Genomic DNA, 23,223 nt, shown 5'->3' on the forward strand with positions numbered 1-23,223 from the left:
ACTGACTGAGCTATTCACTTACACACACACACACACACACACACACACACACACACACACACCCTTCTGTATGATTTATGTTCACTGAATCTTGAACTGGACTTTTCAATCAACGGTTCACTGTCATTTGTTTCCTTGAGAGCTGGTTTATTTAATATGCTTTTGTCATACAGTTAATTAGCTTGAGGAATGAGAAGAGGACACTAGTCACAGTCCAAGCAAGGTATTCTTTGCCCTAGAGAAACCTGCATATTAATCACAGGACACACCCGAACACTAAAAGTGAGGAGGAAAATCAATTAAAATATATTTGTACAAAGCCTTAAAATCTTAGGCTTGTGAGCATCTTGGAGAATATTTTTGAAAAATCTAGCCATCCAAATAAAACTTACTTTTCTGGGATGCAAATGCATAAACAAAACGGTTGCATAAAGTGTGAAAGGTCTGAATCTTTGTTTGCTTCTATGTTATTTTTAACACTTTGCAATGTTCCAGTAAGTGATTTGAATTGCAATTGGGGAACCAACTGAGTCAACACAATAAATATGACAATTTGATGCTATTTGAGGATATTGGCATTTTATGAAAGAAATTGTCACATAGAGCAAGTGGTGGATCTGGCTTAGAATGCATCTACCCCTCTCCCCCAACACCAATAGAGCGATCACTACTGTGTTCAAAGCACTGTGACCAATTCTATCACTATTGTAGCAATTAAAAGTTACTAATTTTTGAGAATTGAATGACCTTGATGTTTTCAGGTCCTTTCACGACTCCTTGGGAAACAAGGGAATGCTTGTCCAAGTGGCCCAGAGAGGGAATATGCAAATGCATTATGCAAATTTGGTGATGTTTTTACTAATAACTTTTTGGGAGTGAATATGGTTTCACACTATAGTTTATGCTGGTTCTGCCTCTGCATTAAGCCTCCTGCCTCGTCACCCAGAGGGCTAGGATTATAAGACTGAGCCACAATCCCTGCCTCTCCCAATGATTTAGATCCATCACCGTCACTAGAAGCTCATCTCTCTGTGTTTCTATTTTCCCTGTGGAGTCTCACCATGGCAGTGGCCAGATATACTTGCATGTAGTCTTCATCAGAGAAGTTTCAGTCTCTTGGGGATTCCTCACTTTGGGTCAGTGATGCCACCCAAGTCTCCAAATGACTTTCAAGGATTACATAACAGAAGTTATATGCAAATGTTTGTTATGTAGGTTAATGTCCCTATGTGAATCTGACTCTAAAAGAAGAATCATGGAAATAAAGCAGATTCCATTTTCCAAATGCTCAATTAAAAATCAGACCCAAATAGGTACTACAATAATGATTCCTTCCTTCTCATCTCCTCAAACATTTTAGGGTAACGTGTAAATTAGTGATGTATCATAATCTTCTGTAATTCCCTTCCTCATTAAGCATTCATATTTTCTCAACACCTAGGTGACAGGTGGCTTCACCATCATGCACACTCTTATACATACATATGTATACATACTCCATTTAATGAAAGAGTTAGTTTCTAATGCATTTTAGCTAAATGCAATGTTACAACGTGTATTTCCAATAATTTTAAAGGCATTATGCAACAATAGGAGAAAATCTAATGTGGTAATAACTATTTTGGATTATTTTAAAGAGTTTTATTTATTAGATACCTATGCTAATTATATGTGTATAATTCCATTTTATTTATGATTATTCTATTATAATCAGTGGACCTGCTACTACATTGATAGATAAAACAAGATTTGCCCATGTTAATTTTTTTGAAGCTTGTCAATGAGTCTAGGAAATAAATTGTATTGTTCTACCTAAAATTATATTTTGAAGTGTTTCTGTGTTTATAAATCCAAATAGAGAAAAGGTTAGTTTAGCTACTGGAAGTACCTATATTTCCTTTAAAATATTGTAGGTGCGGAATTAATTTATGAAACGCAGGTTCCACATAGTTTCTCAAAGATAGTGTACTGGCTGGTTTTGTGTGTCAACTTGACACAAGTTGGAGTTATCACAAAGAAAGGAGCCTCAGTTGAAGAAATGCCTCTATGAGACCCAGCTCTTTCTCAACTAGTGATGAAGGTGGGGGAGGACCCAGACCATTGTGGGTGGTGCCATCCCTGGGTTGGTAGTCTTGGGTTCTATAAGAGAGCAAGCTGAGCAAGCTAGGGGAAGCAAGCCAGTAAGTAACATCTCCCCATGGCCTCTGCATCAGCTCCTACTTCCTGCCCTGTGTGAGTTCCAGACCTGATTTCCTTTGGTGATGAACAGCAATGTGGAAAGTGTAAGCTGAATAAGCCCTTTCCTCCCCAACTTGCTTCTTGGTCATGATGTTTGTGCAGGAATAGAAACCATGACTAAGACAGATAGTAAAAATAATACTTCAAAATTCTAACTCTCAAAATTTCTATGTACGTGTAGAAGTACAAGATCATTTCTTCCTTAATTTTCTACTTTCCAATTTGTGCTATGGAAGCAAAGCCATTTAAGCTGCAGTACAAGGGTTATCTAGAAACTTGTGCACAGGGTTTTCTCCAGTCCTTGTGAGGAGAAGTGAGTCTTCTGTAAGGTCCCCCTGAGCCCTACCTGTTTCCCCTTGTGGGAGGAAAGAGAAAGTGTGCACTCCTCCACTGGAGTCACGTGTAAGTTCTCAGTGTCAGCTCTAGCCTTGCAGATGCTGCCACTGTGCAGTGAAAACAGACACTCGTGTGAGAACCTCACAATTGAGTCTTGGCTCTACTTTCCAGAATCTAAAGCCACATCAGATGAATTTTCCTTTCTTTCATAAAGGAGTACAGATTCCCTATCTATCCCATGACAGCCACTGTTGATAAGGATTTGTGTAAAGACCTCCATATTTGACTTTTCAAATGGCAGTCTTCTTTACATAAGCTTTCAAGCAACCATTTCTTCCACATAATTTTAGAAGGACAGAGAACAGAATTCACTGTTTTCAAATTAAACTTTTTATTTCAAGGTATGTCTAGACATGACCTTGTATGAAATAGCATTGCTTTTATGGATCTCCTTATCATGTAAAACTATAATATAATGTCAAGCCAGTATCTGAACCTTCATATAACTAGTCACCCTTTTTCAGCTTTCCTCAGTTTACTGAGACACATAGTTGTTTGTCCATTAGAATAGGTGCAATTTAATTCTAGCTGTTTTCTTAGCTGTGTAAGTAAATCCACAGTTTATACTTTGTGTGGGTTTGTACAGATGATAATTTTTTTTAGTACTTAATATTTAACTCCATGCTCCCTACCATCTCAGCAAGACTGGCACAGGCCAAATCCAGCAGCTTCAGGCCAACCAGAGACAGAGGCTGGATTGGAACCACTCCAGTTGTATCTGCCATTTTTGTGTCTAAAACAGCTGCAGATCACATTGCTGCTGCTCCAGGTTCATAGAACACCAGAAACGGCAACTTGCAACCTAAACATTTTGCCAAGACCCAGGAAATATCAATCAAGTAGCTATTTACATAATTCCATGAGCAGCCATCATGATATGCCAGAGGCTTTAAACATTTCATAACTGCACAAGAAACTCTGATCTAGCTCAGGACCCCTGGGGAATTTTAGCTTATTCTAAGTGTCCCTAAAACCTTCTATTTAAATCACAGGAACCATCACGGGCATCGTGGATGCCACTGAAGCTACAGCTTCTAGTGGTGAGGACTTCGTGCCAGCTATGTCTGCTCCATACAACCAGCAACAGGCAAGAGAGTCTTCACATTACCCATGAAGACTCCAGATTCACACCCAAGGTCTGGCCGTAGTCCAGGTAGATAGAAGCATGTACCCTATGCATGACAACTGAGGCATACAGACATAGTAGGCTTGCATAGGTTGAATAACAAAGCAGAAAGTTTGGGGCTAGTTACAGAGACTGTGCCGAGGGATGACAGCTTACTCTCATATCCCACTTCTGGAGCCATTTGGGAGACCTCCCTATCATGTGCTGAATTCCTGGTAGTACAGACTAGTCCCCAGTAAACCCCATCTGAGTAATTTATTACCTGCTGTGACTTTAGCATGTAGAACAGGTGGATCTGGTAACATGAAGAGAAGGCAACGTTTGTGCCTGCCAGCCCCAGTATATCCAGAAGCAGCCTATACAGAGAGCACAAGAACAGATACTGTGAACTAGAGAAGGGCTTAGATGGTGAGGTTGGCTGACTTCTCAGGCTATGGAAGAGGATGAGCTAGAGAGGGTCAAATGTACAAAGGCCAAATGTAGAGTGTGTGTGTGTGTGTGTGTGTGTGTGTGTGTCTGTATGTATGTCTATGTGTGTGTCTGTGTCTATGGTCTATGTGTATCTCTGTGTGTCTATGTGTATGTCTGTGTCTATATGTTTCTGTGTGTGTGTCTATGCACACTCAACCCCATTCTTAGCAACTCACCCTTCCTACTTTCATGTCATTTCATTTGTGTTCATGCATGTCAGGTGAACCTTAAATTTCCTTGCATGACCATGAGAGGAGGGTTATTTACAGAGAATAGCTTCCCAGTCAGTGTCTATACCACTGAAGACCATGACTCTTCCTCTCCCAGCAACCTCTGAACTGCCTGTATCTCCTCAGGGACGAATGGGCCTCACAAGTCTTTACCCCATCCATGATGGAATGTTGGATCCATTTGTGTGTTTCTTGATTCTGGCAGTAACATTCTATGTGCGGGACCACACAGAACAAAATGATGAACAGTTTAGACTTTTTTTTTTTCTCTTTTTAATCTCAGAAAATATATCCACATATTTTTGAGTAATTTTGAACCAGAATTGCTATTTTCTTTGGCTTCTTCTTAGCCAGCAAACTAGTTACCTTGAATTCTAACATGTTTGTGATGTATGGGTGACTAGTAAAAATGGGTCCTCTATTTGGTGGGCTACATTTTCAGCAGAAGGAACTGGAGTCCTTCAGGCTGTTTTCCTGACATATTTTTAAAGGGAGAATCTTGGAGCAATCAAATCATAGTTTGGTGTGGAAAGGAAGTATGAGAGAAGATATTAAAATCAATGGAAACACTGTGGGCCACATTACCTTGGCAATCTGACAGAACAGATTCAACAGAATAAAAAGTGGTTATTTGCACCACTGGAGTGTATACACAATAGCCCAGTACAGTTTGACTTTCAGATTAATGACACTATAAAGACAAATTACCACCTAGATACTTTATTACTTTTCAAATATGAACTCTTTTAAAAAACTAAAGTCTAATTATGGGTAATCGTTCTCCTGTGAATATTAGTAAAAGTTTGACCAAGCCTGAATTATGCTTCACACAACCTTTTTAAGTCAAATGAAACAAAAAACAAACCTCAGACGATTATAGTAACAGTGTAGGAGGTTTGCAAATATACGATACATTTTGACAGCTGCTTTTTACTGGAATTCTATCAAGACAATCACTGAAATATTTTAAATGCTTACAATGAGAGAATGCTAAATTTATAACTGTGCCTCAGTCTCTGGACATCCTGGAGATGGAGAGTGCTTTTGTGGTTGCTAACATGCTTCTAATTCTTGAAGCCAGCCATATTCTTCAATCCAGGTCCCCAGTGATCAGTGCTAAATATTGACATTAAATTGAATTTTTCAATTTTTAAAATGTCTATATCATTTCAACAGAAAAACTTGTACCTCTGACATACTTGATGAGTACCATGAAGAAATAAGATATGCATAAATTGTCAACATAGAATATATTTATGATTAGAAAATAATATTCCCAGACTTATAACCTTTACAAAATGCTGTAAAGAGGGAGGAAGATCTAAGTGGAAATGGGCAATGCTAAGTCTTGACCCTGTCACTGAAATAAAATGCCCTTTCTTCTGTTCAATGTGGAGAAAATGTGTAAGATCCATGTGTTATATGAGATACACCTATACATAGCAGTGTAGCTAACCTCAGTTTCCTTCTGGTAGTCCTTATTGTCATTGTATGGTTTACTTTTATTTAAAATAAAGGTAACTTGAAAAATCATATTTTTTCATTCTTTTAATTCTGTTTGTCACCTTTGTCCCCTCCTCTGGCCACCTTGTTGGGTTCTAGATCTTCAGAGAAGCATCTGCATTTAAGGCTTCCTCTACTCCCATCATCCTCTCTTGGCACTCATCCCTGGAGCATCAAATCATCTCCTGAAATCACTTCACACTATCCTGAGGAAGTGCAAGAAAATAAGTTTGTAACACAAACTCCAGCTTTATAGAAGTGTGAGTTCTAGTGTGCCAAATCTGTGTATGGCCTGGGTCCAAGACCCTAGCTAGGCACATCAAGAAAATGAAGAAAGGGTAGACACATATTCACAGAAACATTTGGACTGGGTGGCCTAGGCTCTCTGACCTGGACACTCAGTGTGCTTATTATATACAGTAGGACAGGTGGCAAAGTTATTACATGCAGATATGTTAGGAACACAAAGGTCCTTGCCCTCACAGATAAACAGACACTAAGGGAACCCAGAAAGTTAAACACACAAGATTCTCTCTTCAATAGGAGAAATGTGTAACTTGGTTTTCCACACAGAAGGCTGTGAATGGTGATTGTTAGTAGCCTGATAATTTGTGCTTTCTAGGGCCAGGCCATGTTTGACTCCCAAAAGCCATGCTGGACATGGCTAATAGTCTAGGTGACTTTTGTATTATCTTTATGGCCAGGAGTTTCCCCAAGCTCCCACAACCAGGACTATGGCCAATAACCCAAATGACCTCTATGCTATGGGTATGACTGAGATCACAGGTGCTTAAGGTAACACATGTAGCTTATCTCTGGAAACCATTTTCATGGAAGAAGTGATTTGTTCTCTGAGGAGAGCCAATGTAATTATGTCTCCTTGTGCACAGTGGATTGTGTTGAACCCAAAAACCTTTTCCCAAAGTTTGAACCAACCATGGCTACTGAGTCACATTGATCAGATTTCCACTTGTCTCACACAGAGCTTACTCTGCCAGCGCTGGTAGCCACAGAGCCCCCACACTGAAAAAACTAGGAGGTACTTATTATACAGCAGAACAAAGGTGTAGGTCCATCTAATTTTGGTAGGAAGAACCTCTTTAAGAAGGCAGTCTTCAAGCAAGTAATATCCAGGAGGCATTAAACTTCCTTGGATATTTGTTCTTCTCTTTTAGGGGCAGAGACTTTAAAACAATTTTATTAAAAATATTCATACAATAGATTATTATCATAATCTTTCCCCTACCTCACCCAACTCTTCCCACATCTTCCCATCCCTCCACAAAAAGAAAACAAAATAAAAACAAAAATAATAATAATAACCAATAACACAACATACTCATGTCATCAAACATGGAGAAATTGAGCTGGTACCCAACTAGAAGCCTTACTCCTACTGAGTATTATTTATGGCTTGGTAAAGTATGTTGTATGCTAAGGAGAAAGGTAAGCTTTGATATCACCAGCTACGAATCCTGTAATACAACAGAAATCTGCCTACAAAATAACTCAGTGGGCATTTTTGCTCACACTATGAACATTCTCACTAGGAACAGAGAAGAGCTTTGCTATCTCACTGAGCCTCAGCTGGGCAAAGCTTTACCACTCTAATAATTCTAAGGTATAAGAGTAAGGACATGGCCATGCCAGTGCCAACAGCAGACATCCACTACAAAGTTTCCTTGCTCCTTATAGTAGACTCTTTCTGCATAGTTGTTTGTGGTTATTTGTTAGAGACCCTGTGTTAAGTACTGTATGAGAAAAGGCTTGAAATATTTAAAATGTTAGTTCTAGCTGAATTCCACTCTCTGACTCTGATCATCACTGTCCAGGAGTCCCCATAACAACAGACACTTCCCTCTGCTTCATCATATCTGAAGACAAATAGAAATCCTCCCCAGGTCTCAGTTCTTCCAGGAAGCTTCTGTACAATACATTAAGAAAAGTTTTGATTCCCTCCAATTCTCCTGTGTTTAGGCCAATGACCCTAAACTGTCATTCCAACACTCCCCAGGGTGTGGGAGCTTGCATTTCTAGAAAATCATCACAGGTGCTAGTGTTCAGAAGAGCATGCTTTGAAAGTCCATACTGTTGGATTTGATTAACTGTAGAAAACAACACAAAGAAGGATTTCTCCAAATCAGTCATGAATACTTGAAAGGCCAATGGCATGGCTCTCTCTCTCTCCTTTTATATGCACTATTAGTGCTCAGACACAGTTAGACAACCAATAAATCATTGGTGCTGCAAAGCCAAGCTCATAAGCAGGGAGGATACATAGATAAAAACCCGTAGCCTTACAATAGAACTTCAGTCACTTGTTTTCCTGGTCACCATTTGGGAATTAAGTAATATTTCCCATTATATCTGGCTTCTTGGAGATTAAATTACATATAATGACATATACCATGTGTCATGGTTTGTATATTCTTGGACCAGGGAGTAGCAGCATTTGGAGGTGTGGCCTTGTTGGAATAGGTGTGATTTGGTTGGAGTAGGTGTGTCACTGTGGGTGTGGCCTTAAGACCCTCACCCTAGTTGCCTGGAAGTCAGTCTTTCACTAGCAGCCTTCAGATGAAGATGTAGTACTCAACTCTGCCTGCACCATGCCTGCTGGATGCTGCCATGCTCCCACCTTGATGATAATGGACTGAACCTCTAAACCTGTCAGCCAGCCCCAATTAAATGTTGTTTTTTATAAGAGTTGCCTTGGTCATCATGTCTGTTCACAGCAGTAAAACCCTAACTAAGACACCATGCGTACATATATACTTTGACTGAGTGTGTGTACACATATGAATATGTAGTGACATAGCGTAAAATACTGGTCTCATTGGTTAATGAATATGAAAAACTTAGTAAGTGCTTACTACGCTCTGCTTTAGTAGAACCAAGGATAAATTTGGTTGAAAATTCAGTTGTTACTTCCCCCTTCTTCTCTTCCTCCTGCTCTTCTTCTTCCTCCTTCTCCTCCCCCTCCTAGTCTTCCCTCTTCTCTTTCACCTTCATTTCTTTCTGTCTTCACCTCCCTCTCCCATCTTTCTCTCCACCCGCCACTCTCTTAACACCATTAAAGACATACATTATATTGTCCATTTTATACAGATGGGAGACAAGGAGATCTGGAAGAAGAAAAAAACACCATGGAGAGAGGACAGGATGATATATAAGAGGTTTCTAAAGCAAAATTTTCTGTGGTAGCTAGCAAGTCTTTGTTTATTAAAAGTGGTTTAAGGCTAGACAATATGTTCTTGGGTTTTCAAAGGGTTGGTTTTCATTGGAATAGGCAAGGCTTTAAATTAAGTGTGGTTGGCTTAACACAAACATCTAGTACATTCTCCATCTCCTGTATCTGCCCTCTTGGGAACAGTGCCAAGTCATTTGAGGGTTGCTAAAATACAGCTCTTGAATAATGATTTAACACATAGAATGAAGTTATTTTTCCATCTGGAGATTTATACTTATGGGTAAGTTAAAATACTAAGAGATTTGGGTTATGAAAAGCCCAAATTCTAGGAAGCAAACATGAAAAGCTTTGAAGTGTATCGAAATGAACAATTGGCCTTCTTGTGGCCAGTACTTAACAGGAATGGGTGCAGGAGTCCAGCACAGCTGGGATTTCATGTCCTTTCTTACCACTGCACTCATGAAAGGTCAGCATGCCTCTTTGAGCATCTTATTCCTGTACTGGAGTGCCTTACACAGCCACAGATGGGCTTAGCATTCAGTTGGCACCTTAGGAAAAGAATAACACGGCAATTATTAATGTACTGATTGTTTAAGTTAGAATTTTTCCCAGGTTAGTTAATTTAATATCTTCGTTAATTGGAGCCTGGGTACACAATGATCAAAAGTTACTTGTAGGAAAATTTTGTTACTCTTCTCATACATTTCGCTATCTTTAAACTTCAAGCCAAACACTGGCATATACCGTGTGTGATCGGGTTCCTGACACATTTATCGTTAAATGGTTTATTTCTGTCTCTGTTTCTGAGATAAGTGAATAGAAGTACAGAACAAAAAAGGTTTGCCCAGGAAAATAATCTTCACGGAGCAGATTTGAGATGGGTGCATTTCACATGAATGTGTTTTTACCTCTTATTCTTTAATTACTTCTATCCCTTTAATAGTGTTTATGTGTCTATGTGCTCAGGATTAAATGCTGGGGACGAGATTATGTATTAAGGACTCATCCTGAAAGAAGAGTGATTCTCCCTCTCTCAGCAGCCATTCACTGCCTATAGCTCTCCACTGATAGACTTTTTGGGGTCTGCTTAGGCAACCATGATGTTGGTTCCCAGGTTATATGACATGGGGGCAGCTTCCCAGTCATACATGGAAGACATTATCTGACAGCAGATGTCCTGATCCTCTGGCTCTTACAATCTCTCTATCCCACAATGCTCCCTGAGCCTTAGTTGTATAGATGTGGCAATTTGGAAATCTCATGGCCAGGTGAGCAGCTGAGGCTTTATGGAATGGTCTCTATCTACTGCAAAGGAGTCGTTTGATACAAAGTGAGAGGTCTACTTACCTGAGGGTATTGTGAATGAGATTGTTTCATGATTTCTTTGTTGGCATGCTTGGGTCTTGGTGTACAGAAAGGCTATAGATTTTATTGAATTGGTTTTTACCCTGTCATTGAATGAAATGTTAATCATTTTTTGTAAGGATTTTGTAGAATTCTTTGGATCTTTTATGTACAATATCATACCATCTAAAATGGGTATAATTTGGCTTCTCCTTTCCCTATTGTATCCTTTTCATTTTCTACTTTGTCTTGTTGTAGCTTGTTCTTTTAAGCACTCTATTGAAAAGGAGTGGAGCAGCCTTTCTTTTTTTTTTTTTTTTTTTTTGGTTTTTCGAGACAGGGTTTCTCTGTATAGCCCTGGCTGTCCTGGAGCTCACTTTGTAGACCAGGCTGGCCTCGGAGCAGCCTTTCTTACATTTGAATTTAAAGGAGATGCTTTGACTTTTTTCTTTATTCAAGGTTATGTTGGCTGTGCAGTTGTCATCTTCTCCCTTTATTCTGTTGACGAATATTCCCTTCAGACCTTCTCTATGATTTTTATCATAAAGGAATGTTTGGCTTTGATAAAAGTCTTTTCTGATTTATTGAGATGATCATGTGATTTTCACTTTTATTTTATTCACACGATATGTTACATTTAATGTATATTGAACCTGCTACCATTTCCAGGAAAAAATGACTTGATCCTGATCTTATTTATATATGTTAATATCCATTTCACAAGTATTTCTTTGTGAATTGATGCATCAATATTCATCAGCAATATTGGCTTATAACTTGGGACCTTTAAAAGTAAACTCATTTTAGTTTTAGAGAATTCTGGCTTCATAGAAGAAATTAGAATACGCTTCCTATGTCTCTTCTGAGTTTAGATTTTCAGTAGATTAAGAAGCATTTGTAGGTCGGGCAGTGGTGACACACACATTTAATCCCAACACTCAGGAGTCAGAAGCAGGCAGATTTCTGAGTTTGAGGCCAGCCTGTTCTACAGAGTGAGATCCAGAACAGCCAGGGCTACACAGAGGCACCCTGTCTCGGGGGGAAAAAAGTAAGTATTTGTTGTAGGTTGTTGAAAATCTGATAATATTCTACAGTGAATCCATCAGGCCTTTTTGCTAAGTTGGAAATTTTTTTTTATCACACTTTCATTTTTCATATGTGTTATGTGTTTGTTTCAATTGTTGATCTCTTCTTTTTCTAATGGTGATTTAAAAATCCCTCATAATATTTTGAATTTCTTTGGTATCTATGTATCATAATGTTTCCCTGCTCATTTCTTATTCTATTAATTGGATCCTTTCTATCTTTCCTTTGATTAATTGGCTTGAGGGTCTGTTGATCTCATTTATCTTCTCAAAGAACCAACTCTTGAATCAGTTGATTCTTTGTATTATTTTCTTATTTCTATTTCATTGATTCTCTGATTTTTATTATTTCTTCTTACCATAATGGATTTGGATTGTTCTTGTTTTTCCAAATTCTTGAGCTGCATCATTAAGTCAGTTACTCTTGCTCTTTCTGAGTTTTTATGTAGGAATTTGACACTTTAAACTCCCCTCTTGGGGTGGCTTTTAATGTTTCCCAGAGATTCTTGTTGTGTTTTCATTTTCATTTAGTTCCAGACATTTTTTATTCCTTTTTAAATTTCTCCTTTGTTCTGTACCATCTTGTTGTTTAATTTCGATAAGTTTGTGTAATTAGTAGTAATTAATTTGCTCTCAATTTTTAGTTTTTTTTTATTCTGTCAGATAAGAGACACAGTTATTTCAATTTTTCTGAATTTGTTAAGATTTATTTTATTTCCCTGGACAGGGATTCTTTTTTAGAAGCCCCATAGCTTCTGAATAGAATATATATTCTGTAGTATTGGAGGAGAGTGTTCCGAAATATCTGGAATGTCCATCTGATGCACGATGCCATTTTACTCTAATGTGTTTTTGTTTCATTTTGTCCATATGATCTGTGTCCTAGAGAAACCACCTAACTTTGCTAATTGAAGTGAATATGTTTCTTTTTATTATTAGACATTTTCTTTATTTACATTTCAAATGTTATCACCTTTCCCCTCCGAAAATCCTGTCTCCTCCTCCCTCCCCCTATTCACCAACCTACCCACTCCCACTTCCTCGCCCTGGCATTCCCCTACACTGGGGCATCAAACCTTATAGGACCAAGGGTCTCTCCTCCCATTGATGACCGACTAGGCCATCTGCTGCTACCTATGCGGCTGGAGCCATGAGTGCCACCATGTGTTTTCTTTGCTGGTGGTTTAGTCCTTGGGAGCTCTGGGGGTACTGGTTAGCTCATATTGTTGTTCCTCCTGTGAGGCTGCATATATTCAGCTCACTGGATCCTTTCTCTAGCTCGTTCATTGGGGACCCTGTGCTCAGTCCACTGGTTGGCTGAGAGCATCGACCACTGTATTTGTCAGGCTCTGGCAGAGACTCTCAGGAGACAGCTATATCAGGTTCCTGTCAGCAAGCACTTGGCATCCACAGTAGTGTCTGGGTCTGGTAACTGTGTACAAGATGAATCCCCAGGTGGGGCAGTCTCTGAATGGCCTTTCTTTCAGTCCCTGTTCTACACTTTGTCTCTGTAACTCCTCCCGTGGTTATTTTGTTCCCTCTTGTAAGAAGAATTGAAGTACCCACTCATCTTTAAGCCCAGAAACACACTTCATATGAAATTGGGTGGGTGGGCCAGAGTTCAGTACATATGTGCTTAGTAGTATTAATGTCTTCATTATTAAATGTTCTCTTTGCTTGAAAAATGAGCAGGAAAACGTTACAATATATAGATGCCAAAGAAATTCAAAATATTATGAGGGAATAGTTTTTTTTTTTTTAAAAATAACTCCTATTTATTGCCTGATGACAGTTGTGAGGAAGTTTTGGGGTTTAGTATTTTAATTTTAAGGTGACTCTTTTTTTTGCGTTTTTTTTTTTTTTTTTTGACAACACAAAAGTGTATTTGTTCCTTAATCTGTTCAACTAACTTTTGTCTTGATTGACAAGGTAAGCTCATTAATATTTAAAATTATAATTTATAGGTTTGTATTGAGTGTCATGTGTTGTTGTTTTGCCATATAATATTCTTATTTTACTTTTTATTTCAGTAATTATAATTTTATTTATTTCGTTCAAGTATGGTCTTGGCTTTGGCTATACATATTACTGTCTCATCCCAAATTGTTGCTTTTAGTATTCTTTGTAGGAATATTTTGATTGACATGAATTCCTTTGTCCTATTAAATAATGGGAAGCTGTATTTCTCCTTCACATATGGCAGATAGTTTTGTTGGGTATTATAGTCTAGGTTGGCAGTCATGCTCTTTTAGACATGAAGTGCGTTGCTTTAGATTCTTCAGATATTTAAATTTTTCAGAGAAAAATCAGTTGTTTTTTTTTATATTAAAATTTAATTACAACATTTCTCCAACCCTGTTTCTCCCTCCAAAATCTCTCATGTACTCCTCTTTATGTCCTTTCATATTTATGACCTTTTAAAAGATTGTTATTGTGTGTATATGTGTGTGTGTGTGTATCCCTAAATGTAACTTCTTCAAATGGTTCAATGCTACCTACCTGTATGTTTGCTTTCAGTGCTGTTTGCCACTGGATAACCAATAGATGTACTCTTCCCTGGGGAAGGCCACCCCTAAGATTCTCAGGTTTTTTTCAATGGTTATTTTGATGGGTTTTCTTTCATATGTGTCTTGTGGTTTCCCTCTTGATGCTCTTGATTCAGTATGTTCTCTTTGTGCTGTATCTTTAATTTTTTTAACTGTAATATGCCATGGGAAGCCTCTAACCTGATCCTGTGTATGTGGTGTTCTGTGTGCTTCCTGTATCTGTGAAGATGTGTCTTGCACTAATTTGGGGAAGTTTTCTTCTACCATCTTGTTGAAAATCTCATTTATGTCACTGACCTGGCACTCTTTTCCTCCTTCTGTGCCAGTGGTTCGCAACTTTCCTAGTGCTGCAACCAAGTGTTTTCTCACATATAAGCCTCTGGTAGAAGGAAACTTTACATTTTTAATGACTGCATCCTAACTACCTTTTAACAAACTGTGTTCCTCATTTTATTTTGAGTATTCTAACTGGTTGTAGATTTCATTGTTGTTTTCAGAAAGGAAAATGTTACTTTATAAGTCTCCTTTTCTTTTATTAAAATGGAAAATAAATTTGAAATGAGCAGTAATGAGGATCAAATTAGCTAATATGACATTCTTATACACAACAGACCCCTAATGATACACATGAGTGATTACAATGATTACAGCAAACTAGAGGGATTCAGATAACTAATTATGCTGATAAAACAGAAGTACAGCTATTGAAACCCAACAATGAGCACATGATTGGTAAAGAGGGATGGAAAGTAATAAATGTTTTTAAATGGCTTTGCAAAAACTTTACTATGTGCAGCTGCCTTAGAGGAGTCACATATCTGACACAAGCCTTGAGATGAAGGCTGATGAGTGAAGATCTCACAGTTAGTGGTATTACTACATGCAGAAAAGATGAGTAGAAACTTATAAAGTCCCACACGGTTACCCTATCACAAGCCTGTAATTCTAGCATGTAGGATGCTGAAGTATGAAGATTCCAAGTTCAAGGTCACCCTTGCACACCACACACACACACACACACACACACACACACTGAGAGGGAAACCTACATCTCCAAAAGGGGAAAAATGGGCAGAGAGGGATTTAAAAAATGGGAAAGTTAAACTAAATTACTTCCGATTATGACCAGCATATGATTGAAGTGCACTAAAATCTGAGTTATCCACATATATTTACAAAAATAGAGGGAACAGCAATAAGGAACAAGGTTGTTTCAAAAATATAAATAAAAAATGTAAGCTTCCTCAAATAGCCACCAGATAAAACACACATATACAATCAGTTAAAATGAATGACTTGATATTTCAATAAGTTTTATATAAATTTTTATGTAAGATAAGCATACTATAACATTACACTGGGCTTTATTTTTTATATGCGGCTGAAATTATCCAACAGGCTAGTCACTAATGGCCAGTTACAAATATTAAATTTTAATTTAATGGAAATATAATTTATTTTACTTTCTTCTTTTTCCATTTTTTATTAGGTATTTAGCTCATTTACATTTCCAATGCTATACCAAAAGCCCCCCATACCCACCCACCCCCACTCCCCTACCCACCCACTCCCCCTTTTTGGCCCTGGCGTTCCCCTGTACTGGGGCATATAAAGTTTGCGTGTCCAATGGGCCTCTCTTTCCAGTGATGGCCGACTAGGCCATTTTTTGATACATATGCAGCTAGAGTCAAGAGCTCCGGGGTACTGGTTAGTTCATAATGTTGTTCCACCTATAGGGTTGCAGATCCCTTTAGCTCCTTGGGTACTTTCTCTAGCTCCTCCATTGGGAGCCCTGTGATCCATCCATTATTTTACTTTCTACCTCTGTAGTGATTTGAATGAAAATGGAGCTCATAGGTTAATATATTTTAATGCTTAGTTAGGAGGGAGTGGCCCTGCTTGGGTAAGGTTACAAGGTTTGGCCCCGTTAGTGAAACTGAGTATCTAAGAGTAGTTTTCAAGAGGAAAACCAGGCCCAACATCACTGTATTTTCTTGTTGCCTGTGAATCTGGATGTAGAATTCTCAGCAACTTTACCAGCACCATGTCTACCTATGTGCTGCCATGTTCCCCACCACTGAAACTTGGAACAAGCCCCAATTTAAATGCTTTATTTTGTAAGAGGTGCCATGGTCATGGTATGTCTATTCACAGCAAGAGAACATTGACCAAGGTGACTACTTTACCACTGAAACAGAACTCAAATTTATTTTATTAAAAAAAAAAGGCCATGATCTCTGCTTCACAGCATTGATTTAGTAAAACCTTTGAAGGAATCAAGAAAATCTTTACAGTTTTTATTGACTTGACCTCATAAGTACATTGAGATTTCTGAATGAGTTCCAATCATATTTTAGACTACATGACGTGCACATTATTGTAGGATCATCTACTGGTCTGTCAGTGGTACACATACAGTGTACATCTTGAACCATATTCCTAAGGAAAACTGGCCTTCTCTTCTCTAGTAGCCTTCAGTTGCCAAATTTTGGCTGTCTAGATCTTAAATAGGACTTGTGCATATAGTCTCTGAATTCTTGTGTGCAACAGCTCTGTTATGTCTAACAAATATCATTTTACTGAATATGTCTATTTCCTGTACAACATAAAAATTTTTGTCCCCTCCTCCACCATGATCTTTGAGCTCTTGGGTTTGGGAGTATGGTACAAATGTCCCATTTAGAGCCAAGTATTCCACTGTCTTTTTCTTATTCTATGATTGTTGCCTGGTTGTGGGTGTATATTAATCACTATCTTCTGCATATAGAATCTTTTTTTGCTGAGGTTTGAGGAATGTTGTAATTTATGGGTCTAAGATCACCATATCTTTCAGATCCATAGCATCTTGAATTCTCTGTTTTATATGACTCAAGTATGTAATATCTTCAGCAATAAGGTCTTGTGTCAACTTCTGGAGAGTAATCAAGAGCAATGACAATAGCCTGTAATGTTTTATGGGCCAGTCTATGGAACAGTGCTGACAAATAACTTGAGCAGTGGTATCTCATATCTGGTACTAAGATTTTAATTTGACAGCATTTATTATTATGACAGGCATTCTCTCCCCATTATAAGGTAACTATATTTAAACACACACACACACACACAATCTTAGGTTTCTACAGTAGTAAATTTCCACATTTTTCTAGTCTTTAGTGAAAAGCAATTGGTTATAAAATACCAAATGGCCAGCCTAGAAGCATATATATAAGTAACATGCAGACTGGGCAGACACAGAACCAGCACATTGGTTTCCTTTCAATTTTTCACTTCCACCAACAATGGGTAAGTGTTCCCAATCCCCACATCTAGGTCATCTTTAGTTGTTTTTTGTTTTTTTGTTTTTTAATCTAGCCTATTCTGACTGGAGTAAGATAAAATCTTGAAGTATTTTGCATTTCCTTTCTGGCTAGGTATATTGAATATTTTATAAAAGATGTTTGTATTTCCTCTTTTGAGAACTCTTTTAAGCTGCATTTTATTTTTATTAAACATGGCTTGTTCTCTTGGTGCTTAATTTTCTTGAGTTCTTTGTATAGTCTAGACAATAACCCTCTGCCACATGTGTACCTGATTAAGATTTTTTTCTATCTGTACACTTTGTCTTTTCACCTGCATAATGGTGTCCTTTTCTGTACAAAATTGTCTTTGTTTCTTAAGGTCTTATTTGTTAAGAATTATTGTTCTTAAGGTCTTGGTCTTGGTACCTGTGCTACCAAGGTTTGTTTAGGAAGAGCTTCCTGATGCCTGTATGCTGAAGCACGTCCTTACTTCCACCCCAACAGATGGATGGTGTCTGGTCTTTTCTTATCCATTAGAATTGAAATTTTGTAAACAGAAAGCTTAATAATCTACCCTAATTGTCTATGTAGCTATCCAGTTTGAACATACCACTTGTTGAAGATGCTGTCACTTCATCCCAATGTGTCTTGTTGGCTTCTTTGCCAAAAATTGGGTAGCCTTAGGAGTATGGGCTCATATATTGGTCTTCAATTCTGTCTCACTAATCCATGTGTCTATTTTATGCAGTCCAAGGTTGGTTTTGTTACTACCACTTAAAGTCAGGGCTCGAGGTGCCTTTGCAACATTTTTTTTTATTATTATTCAGGATTGTTTGGGCTATCCTGGGTCTTTTGTATTTCCCTATGACTTTTGAGATTGTTTTTCCAATTTCTGTGAAGAGTTACATTGTAATTTTGATGAGGATTCCACTGAATATGTAGATTGTTCTTGATAGAATGTCTATTTTCACAATATCTGTCAATCCGTGAGCATGGGAGATCTTTCATCTGCTGGGTTTTCAAGTTCTTTATTCAGTGTCTTAAAGACATATCTTTCACATTCTTGGATATCTTCCAAAATTCTTGAAATTGTTGTAAATAAGATTATTTCTCTGACTTATTTCTCAGGATTTGTCATTAGTATGCAGAAAAGATACCTATTCTTAGTTCTTTAATTTTGTATTTTGCAAGTTTTCTAGGATAACCTTTATGTGTGGAGACAGGAGATTCAGGATGTCTGGTATCCCTTGGAGGTAGGAAGCCAGAGTCCTTTGGGGAAGGCAGAATAATACTTTCTCAGAGACTCATAGAAGCGAGAGCATAGAAAAAAAAAAAAAAAAAAAACCCTGCCTAAGGGATGAGAAGAAGCAGACTCTACTGAATGGAGGAGGAAGGTGGTTCCAGGGAGCAGGATCAGGCACTATCGGGTAAGGTGGGGCATGGCTGATGTGTGATTCAGGAAAATGACATTCCAGACGTGCCAGGTAGGCTTATAGAATGGGAAGGAGAAGCCCTAATTGGTGTTGAGGGGAAAGGGAATCCAGGAGCAGCTGGGCAGTGGGTAATGTTTACATAATGGCAGAAGGATAATTATATCCTCTATAAACTACTGAGTCTGTATTTATTGTCCAACTAGAAAAACACTGAGTTTTGAGTTTCTAAGCTGATTTTCATAATAGTAAAAGAGCAGACAAAAATTGAAGCTATGGTTTTGATAACTTATTACCAGTAGTAGATTATCCACATTCTAAAAACATGTGATTTTTCAGGCTAGACCCAAATGTCCTGACTACCTACCACTTGGACATAAATATTTGGGAGACACGTTTTTGTAGGATGGGATCACGTTTACTCAAGGTCAACTTGGAAGAAAACAGAGAGACTAGCTCTTCCAACTCTGTCTTCTCTGTTTCAGTTTTGGAAGCTGTGTTTCAGGGTGAAACGAGGCAGGGGGACTGTGTGAAGGCTTCATCAGAGCGTGTGTGCCTTGCTCCTGAACGTTGCAATGGGTTGCAGCACTTAAACCTTCTCTGGCTAGTTACTAAGGAAAGGTGTTCTACAGCCCTTCTGGGTTCTACAAATATAGATAAAGGTTCTCTTCAGCCAGAGGAATAGGAAGCAACAGAGAGCAAGAGAAATATTCAGAGATGTGGAAAGGACAATTGCTAGTGTCTTTACGACAAAAAGATATCCATGAATATATGGCATACTTCATTGACCTTCATCAATAAAGTCAGTAATTTTTCTCTACCATTATGCTTCTGATGTATCCTGTAACCTGTGAACTGAGGTTTGTAAACAGAAAAATATCTTGTCAGTCATCACTAGAGAAAAATAGTTGGCAAGATGATAGACTGCCCAATAAATTAATTTACATTAGTTACTAAATCCTTCTGTGTTCCAAATCACTCCTGTGAATTACTAAGCTTAATTGTGTGCTTTCAGGTGATTATTTTCAGAAGAAATCATGGCAAATGAACCAGTTGCCCCTTGTAGGTTGTTTGTGTGTTCTTCTCCAGTTCCCTACAGTCAGTCATGACATCAACCAAGAGAAGGACTCAGGAGAGCAAAACATGACAATCGTTGAAATCAAGCTAGACAAAACTTCCTGCATAAGAGATGTGTGGCTCGTTCTCCCAAGGCTGGGCCATGTGGGATCTCAAGCCTATTTTGCCCAAAGCACTCTTGGTTTTCTCACATTCTGGTGCCTATGAAGTTAAATAGAAATGCAATCCTTATGTCTTTCAGTCATTTCAGCTAATTCAGGAAAACAATATTTTGCAAGCATGTTTTGATGTCAGAGAAACATGGTTTTTGTCTCTTTTAAGCCATTTAGTTGTTGTTGTTGCAGGAAGTCACAAATTAGCATACAGGACAGAATATTATATTTTCAAAACATGATTTAAGCCGTCAGAATTAACCCCAAAACTTCTTTAAGAATGTCTGCTTCTCTCACTGAAATTAGTCTTATCACAACAACTTGACTTGTTTTACAAGAAACTAGGTGCTGGCTTATAAGTGTGGGAAGAGGGAGTAGTAACTAATCATATATGTATATGTATATATATGTATATATGTATATATATATATATATATATATATATATATATATATATATAATGTAGTGGGACAAAGGAGGTTAGGAATACTTAGGAATATTCATCTTGAGGCCTGGCATTCAGAAATATATGGTTTTGATGTGGGTAATTTTAGTTGTGGTTTATGTGATTATCTTATTGTTTATTTTTTTACCTCTTATTTTCATTGTGCCCTATTTCATCATTAAAGAATAAAAGGACCAAGAGCTTTCCCATACATGCCTCTAAACGGCACCATCAGCTGCCATGGTGTCAGCTCATCAGTAGCCATCTGCGAGTGTGCTAGGCATTCCCCACCACCTGAGATGCTCGCTCCCAGATGTACTCCACTCCTGCTGCCATGCCAAACACTCTTTGATATTTGAAACCTCCACTGTGCAGGAAAAGTTCTGGAAAAATGATCAGCCTTTAAGAGGAATCCCCAGCACGGCACTCCTCCCTTTCCTTCCCCCTATCTTCCTCACTAAGCACACTTGGGAGAGTGTGTACTATGTCTAGCTTGGCTTCCTTAAAGTGTAAGCATTTACTGCATCATTACTAATGATAATGAATTCAATAATTAAGAGATATGGTGTAATTTTAATATGTAAAAATGTGATAATATCACAGTATAGTCCTTCCAATATTAAACTGTGTGAAGTTCAGTAATGCCTTTCTATGGAAATCTCTCATTAACCTCAGGTGAGAATCTAGAAACACCTCTATTTAATCACCAAACCCTTTTAAAGGCAATTGTGTTAACCTAAATGTGTGTTTTTAAAAGCTGTACGAAATGATGTGCAATAGAATAAGTCAGGCCTTGGCACAACCTCTTATATAAACTGTATATTAACATTCAAATAATATTTTCAAATTCACACATACACTCAGTAGTAAGGGCATAATTCAGACCAAATCTTTGGGGCTTACAGACTCCGAGTGTTATTTTATTCAGTATAGGTACTAAGTCACTCTAGATCTTATGGGAGAACTCACAACCTGTTATAGTGGATAAAAGTATACCAGTGATTACAATATAGCTTAGTAAGGATTTCTTTTAGCAAACCTATAAGCAAGGATGCAAGACTCAATAACAAGCAAACTGGATGAGTAGTGGAACCACAGTCTCATTGAATGGGAGTGAGGTGAAAACTAGAGCCAAGGGGACTTTCTTGTATCCTGCCTCTAACTGTCTGACACTAACCTAACACCTGCTATAGGTGCGATTTGATTTTTCTGTTAGCAACATTAAAAAAAAAAAAAACTCAGGGAAATTAGTTTTATTGTATTCCACATACAAAATATAATATATATGTTGTTAACAGTTGAAAATATTTTATTCAGACTCCATACTTATATTTTCAAAATGTCGTTATGGAAAAAAACTCATAACAAAGTTGATCACCTTATAACCATTTAAAGTGTGCACTTCAGCTAGGCCTTTGCATAATATAGCAAAATGTCTCACTGTTTCAGAGCAACTGCTTTAAGATCCATGAAGCACAATGACCTTCGAGTCCAGGTCTTCCTGAGCCCTCATATGGTGAAAGGAACGCAAAGACAAAGATCACGTGTTGACTCATGGTGACGAGCAAAGGAGAAAAGGGGTGGAATGCTATGTGAGACCTATTTGTAAAGACCTTCATTGTGTTTGAGAAGGCCCAGTGACCTGCACACCCTATGTCACCCTAGTGCATTAGACATTTTTCCAGCATGAGTTTAGAGGGCTCATTTACACTATCTTCTGGGGATTTAAAGCATCCAGGAGGCAGCCATCTCTGCCACTTGTCTTTATAGCTTTTTAATCTTGTTAAGCTCAACTCCTAAGCCCATTAATGAACAATTCCCTAGTCTTTCTCCCTTCATACCTAACAGTTACTGTCCTACTATGCCGCCTATCTACATTTCACTGCTTTATGTACTTCATTCTGTTGGAATTGCACACATATTCCGTGACTACTTTATGTTATTCCTAAAAGTATATCCATGGTTTGGTATATATCAGAATCTCCTTTTATAAGGCTAGCTTCCCCCTGGAAAATGTCATATTCAACATACTATTCACCCTTCAGTGGACACCTGTGTTGCTTCAGTATCTTGGCTATTGTAAGAAATAATGGCATAAACACGGTTTCTTGTTCAGTTGTAACAATACCCTAAGACCCAGTTTTCAGCATATGACTCCTTTCTTAGTGATTATCATTTTAAGTATAAAGTCCATTGTTTTCTGATATTAGTAGACACCTACTCTCTTTTAGTTATCCCTAACTTCCACTGAAGAACAAAAATGACAGGGTCCTATTGGCTTAACTTAGAGTCTGTTCTTGCAATATTCTGTCAAAGAATGTTGCTGCTGCCCTTGTCCTAAAAATCAACTTGAGGCTAAATTAAAGATTGTTTTAAGTAATGTCATCGGCAGAGAACAATTCAAGACAACCTAGAATTGTGTCATATGGTTACAAGTACTCACTTATATACAGACCTACAATGAAAGGAGAAAACAGCACAAAAGGAAGTACAAAATATACAGTCTGAGGAGCAAAGGACGACCAGGAAATGTACTGGTGGAGCCAAGTCCTGTGCTCAAGATGATGAGCTCATCAAAGAAAAGTCCAGTCCTAAATGAAATAAAAGGTGTGATAGCCCCAGAGCAAGACCCCACCCAACGAATCCCACAATCTGTGAAGGGAAGCTGCTGAAGAGATTCCTTAGGCCTAAACAGCAAAAGAAAGCTCATGC

General features: G+C 38.0%; 1 protein-coding gene across 3 annotated transcripts in view; it reads left to right on the forward strand.

Moving 5' to 3' along the window:
- Positions 1–23,223, forward strand: part of Cfap299 (cilia and flagella associated protein 299) — a 472,916-nt gene that overhangs the window by 329,366 nt on the left and 120,327 nt on the right. For 2 of the 3 annotated variants that reach the window (XM_006535280.4, XM_006535279.4), the window contains exon 4: positions 3,627–3,770. The exons of the other annotated variant lie outside the window; for it this stretch is intronic. In XM_006535280.4, the coding sequence (XP_006535343.1) occupies positions 3,627–3,770 (144 nt within the window). The remainder of the gene's footprint in view (positions 1–3,626; positions 3,771–23,223) is intronic. 3 annotated transcript variants of the gene reach the window in all.

Source organism: Mus musculus, chromosome 5 (genome assembly GCF_000001635.26).
Source record: "Mus musculus strain C57BL/6J chromosome 5, GRCm38.p6 C57BL/6J".
NCBI lineage: Eukaryota > Metazoa > Chordata > Mammalia > Rodentia > Muridae > Mus > Mus musculus.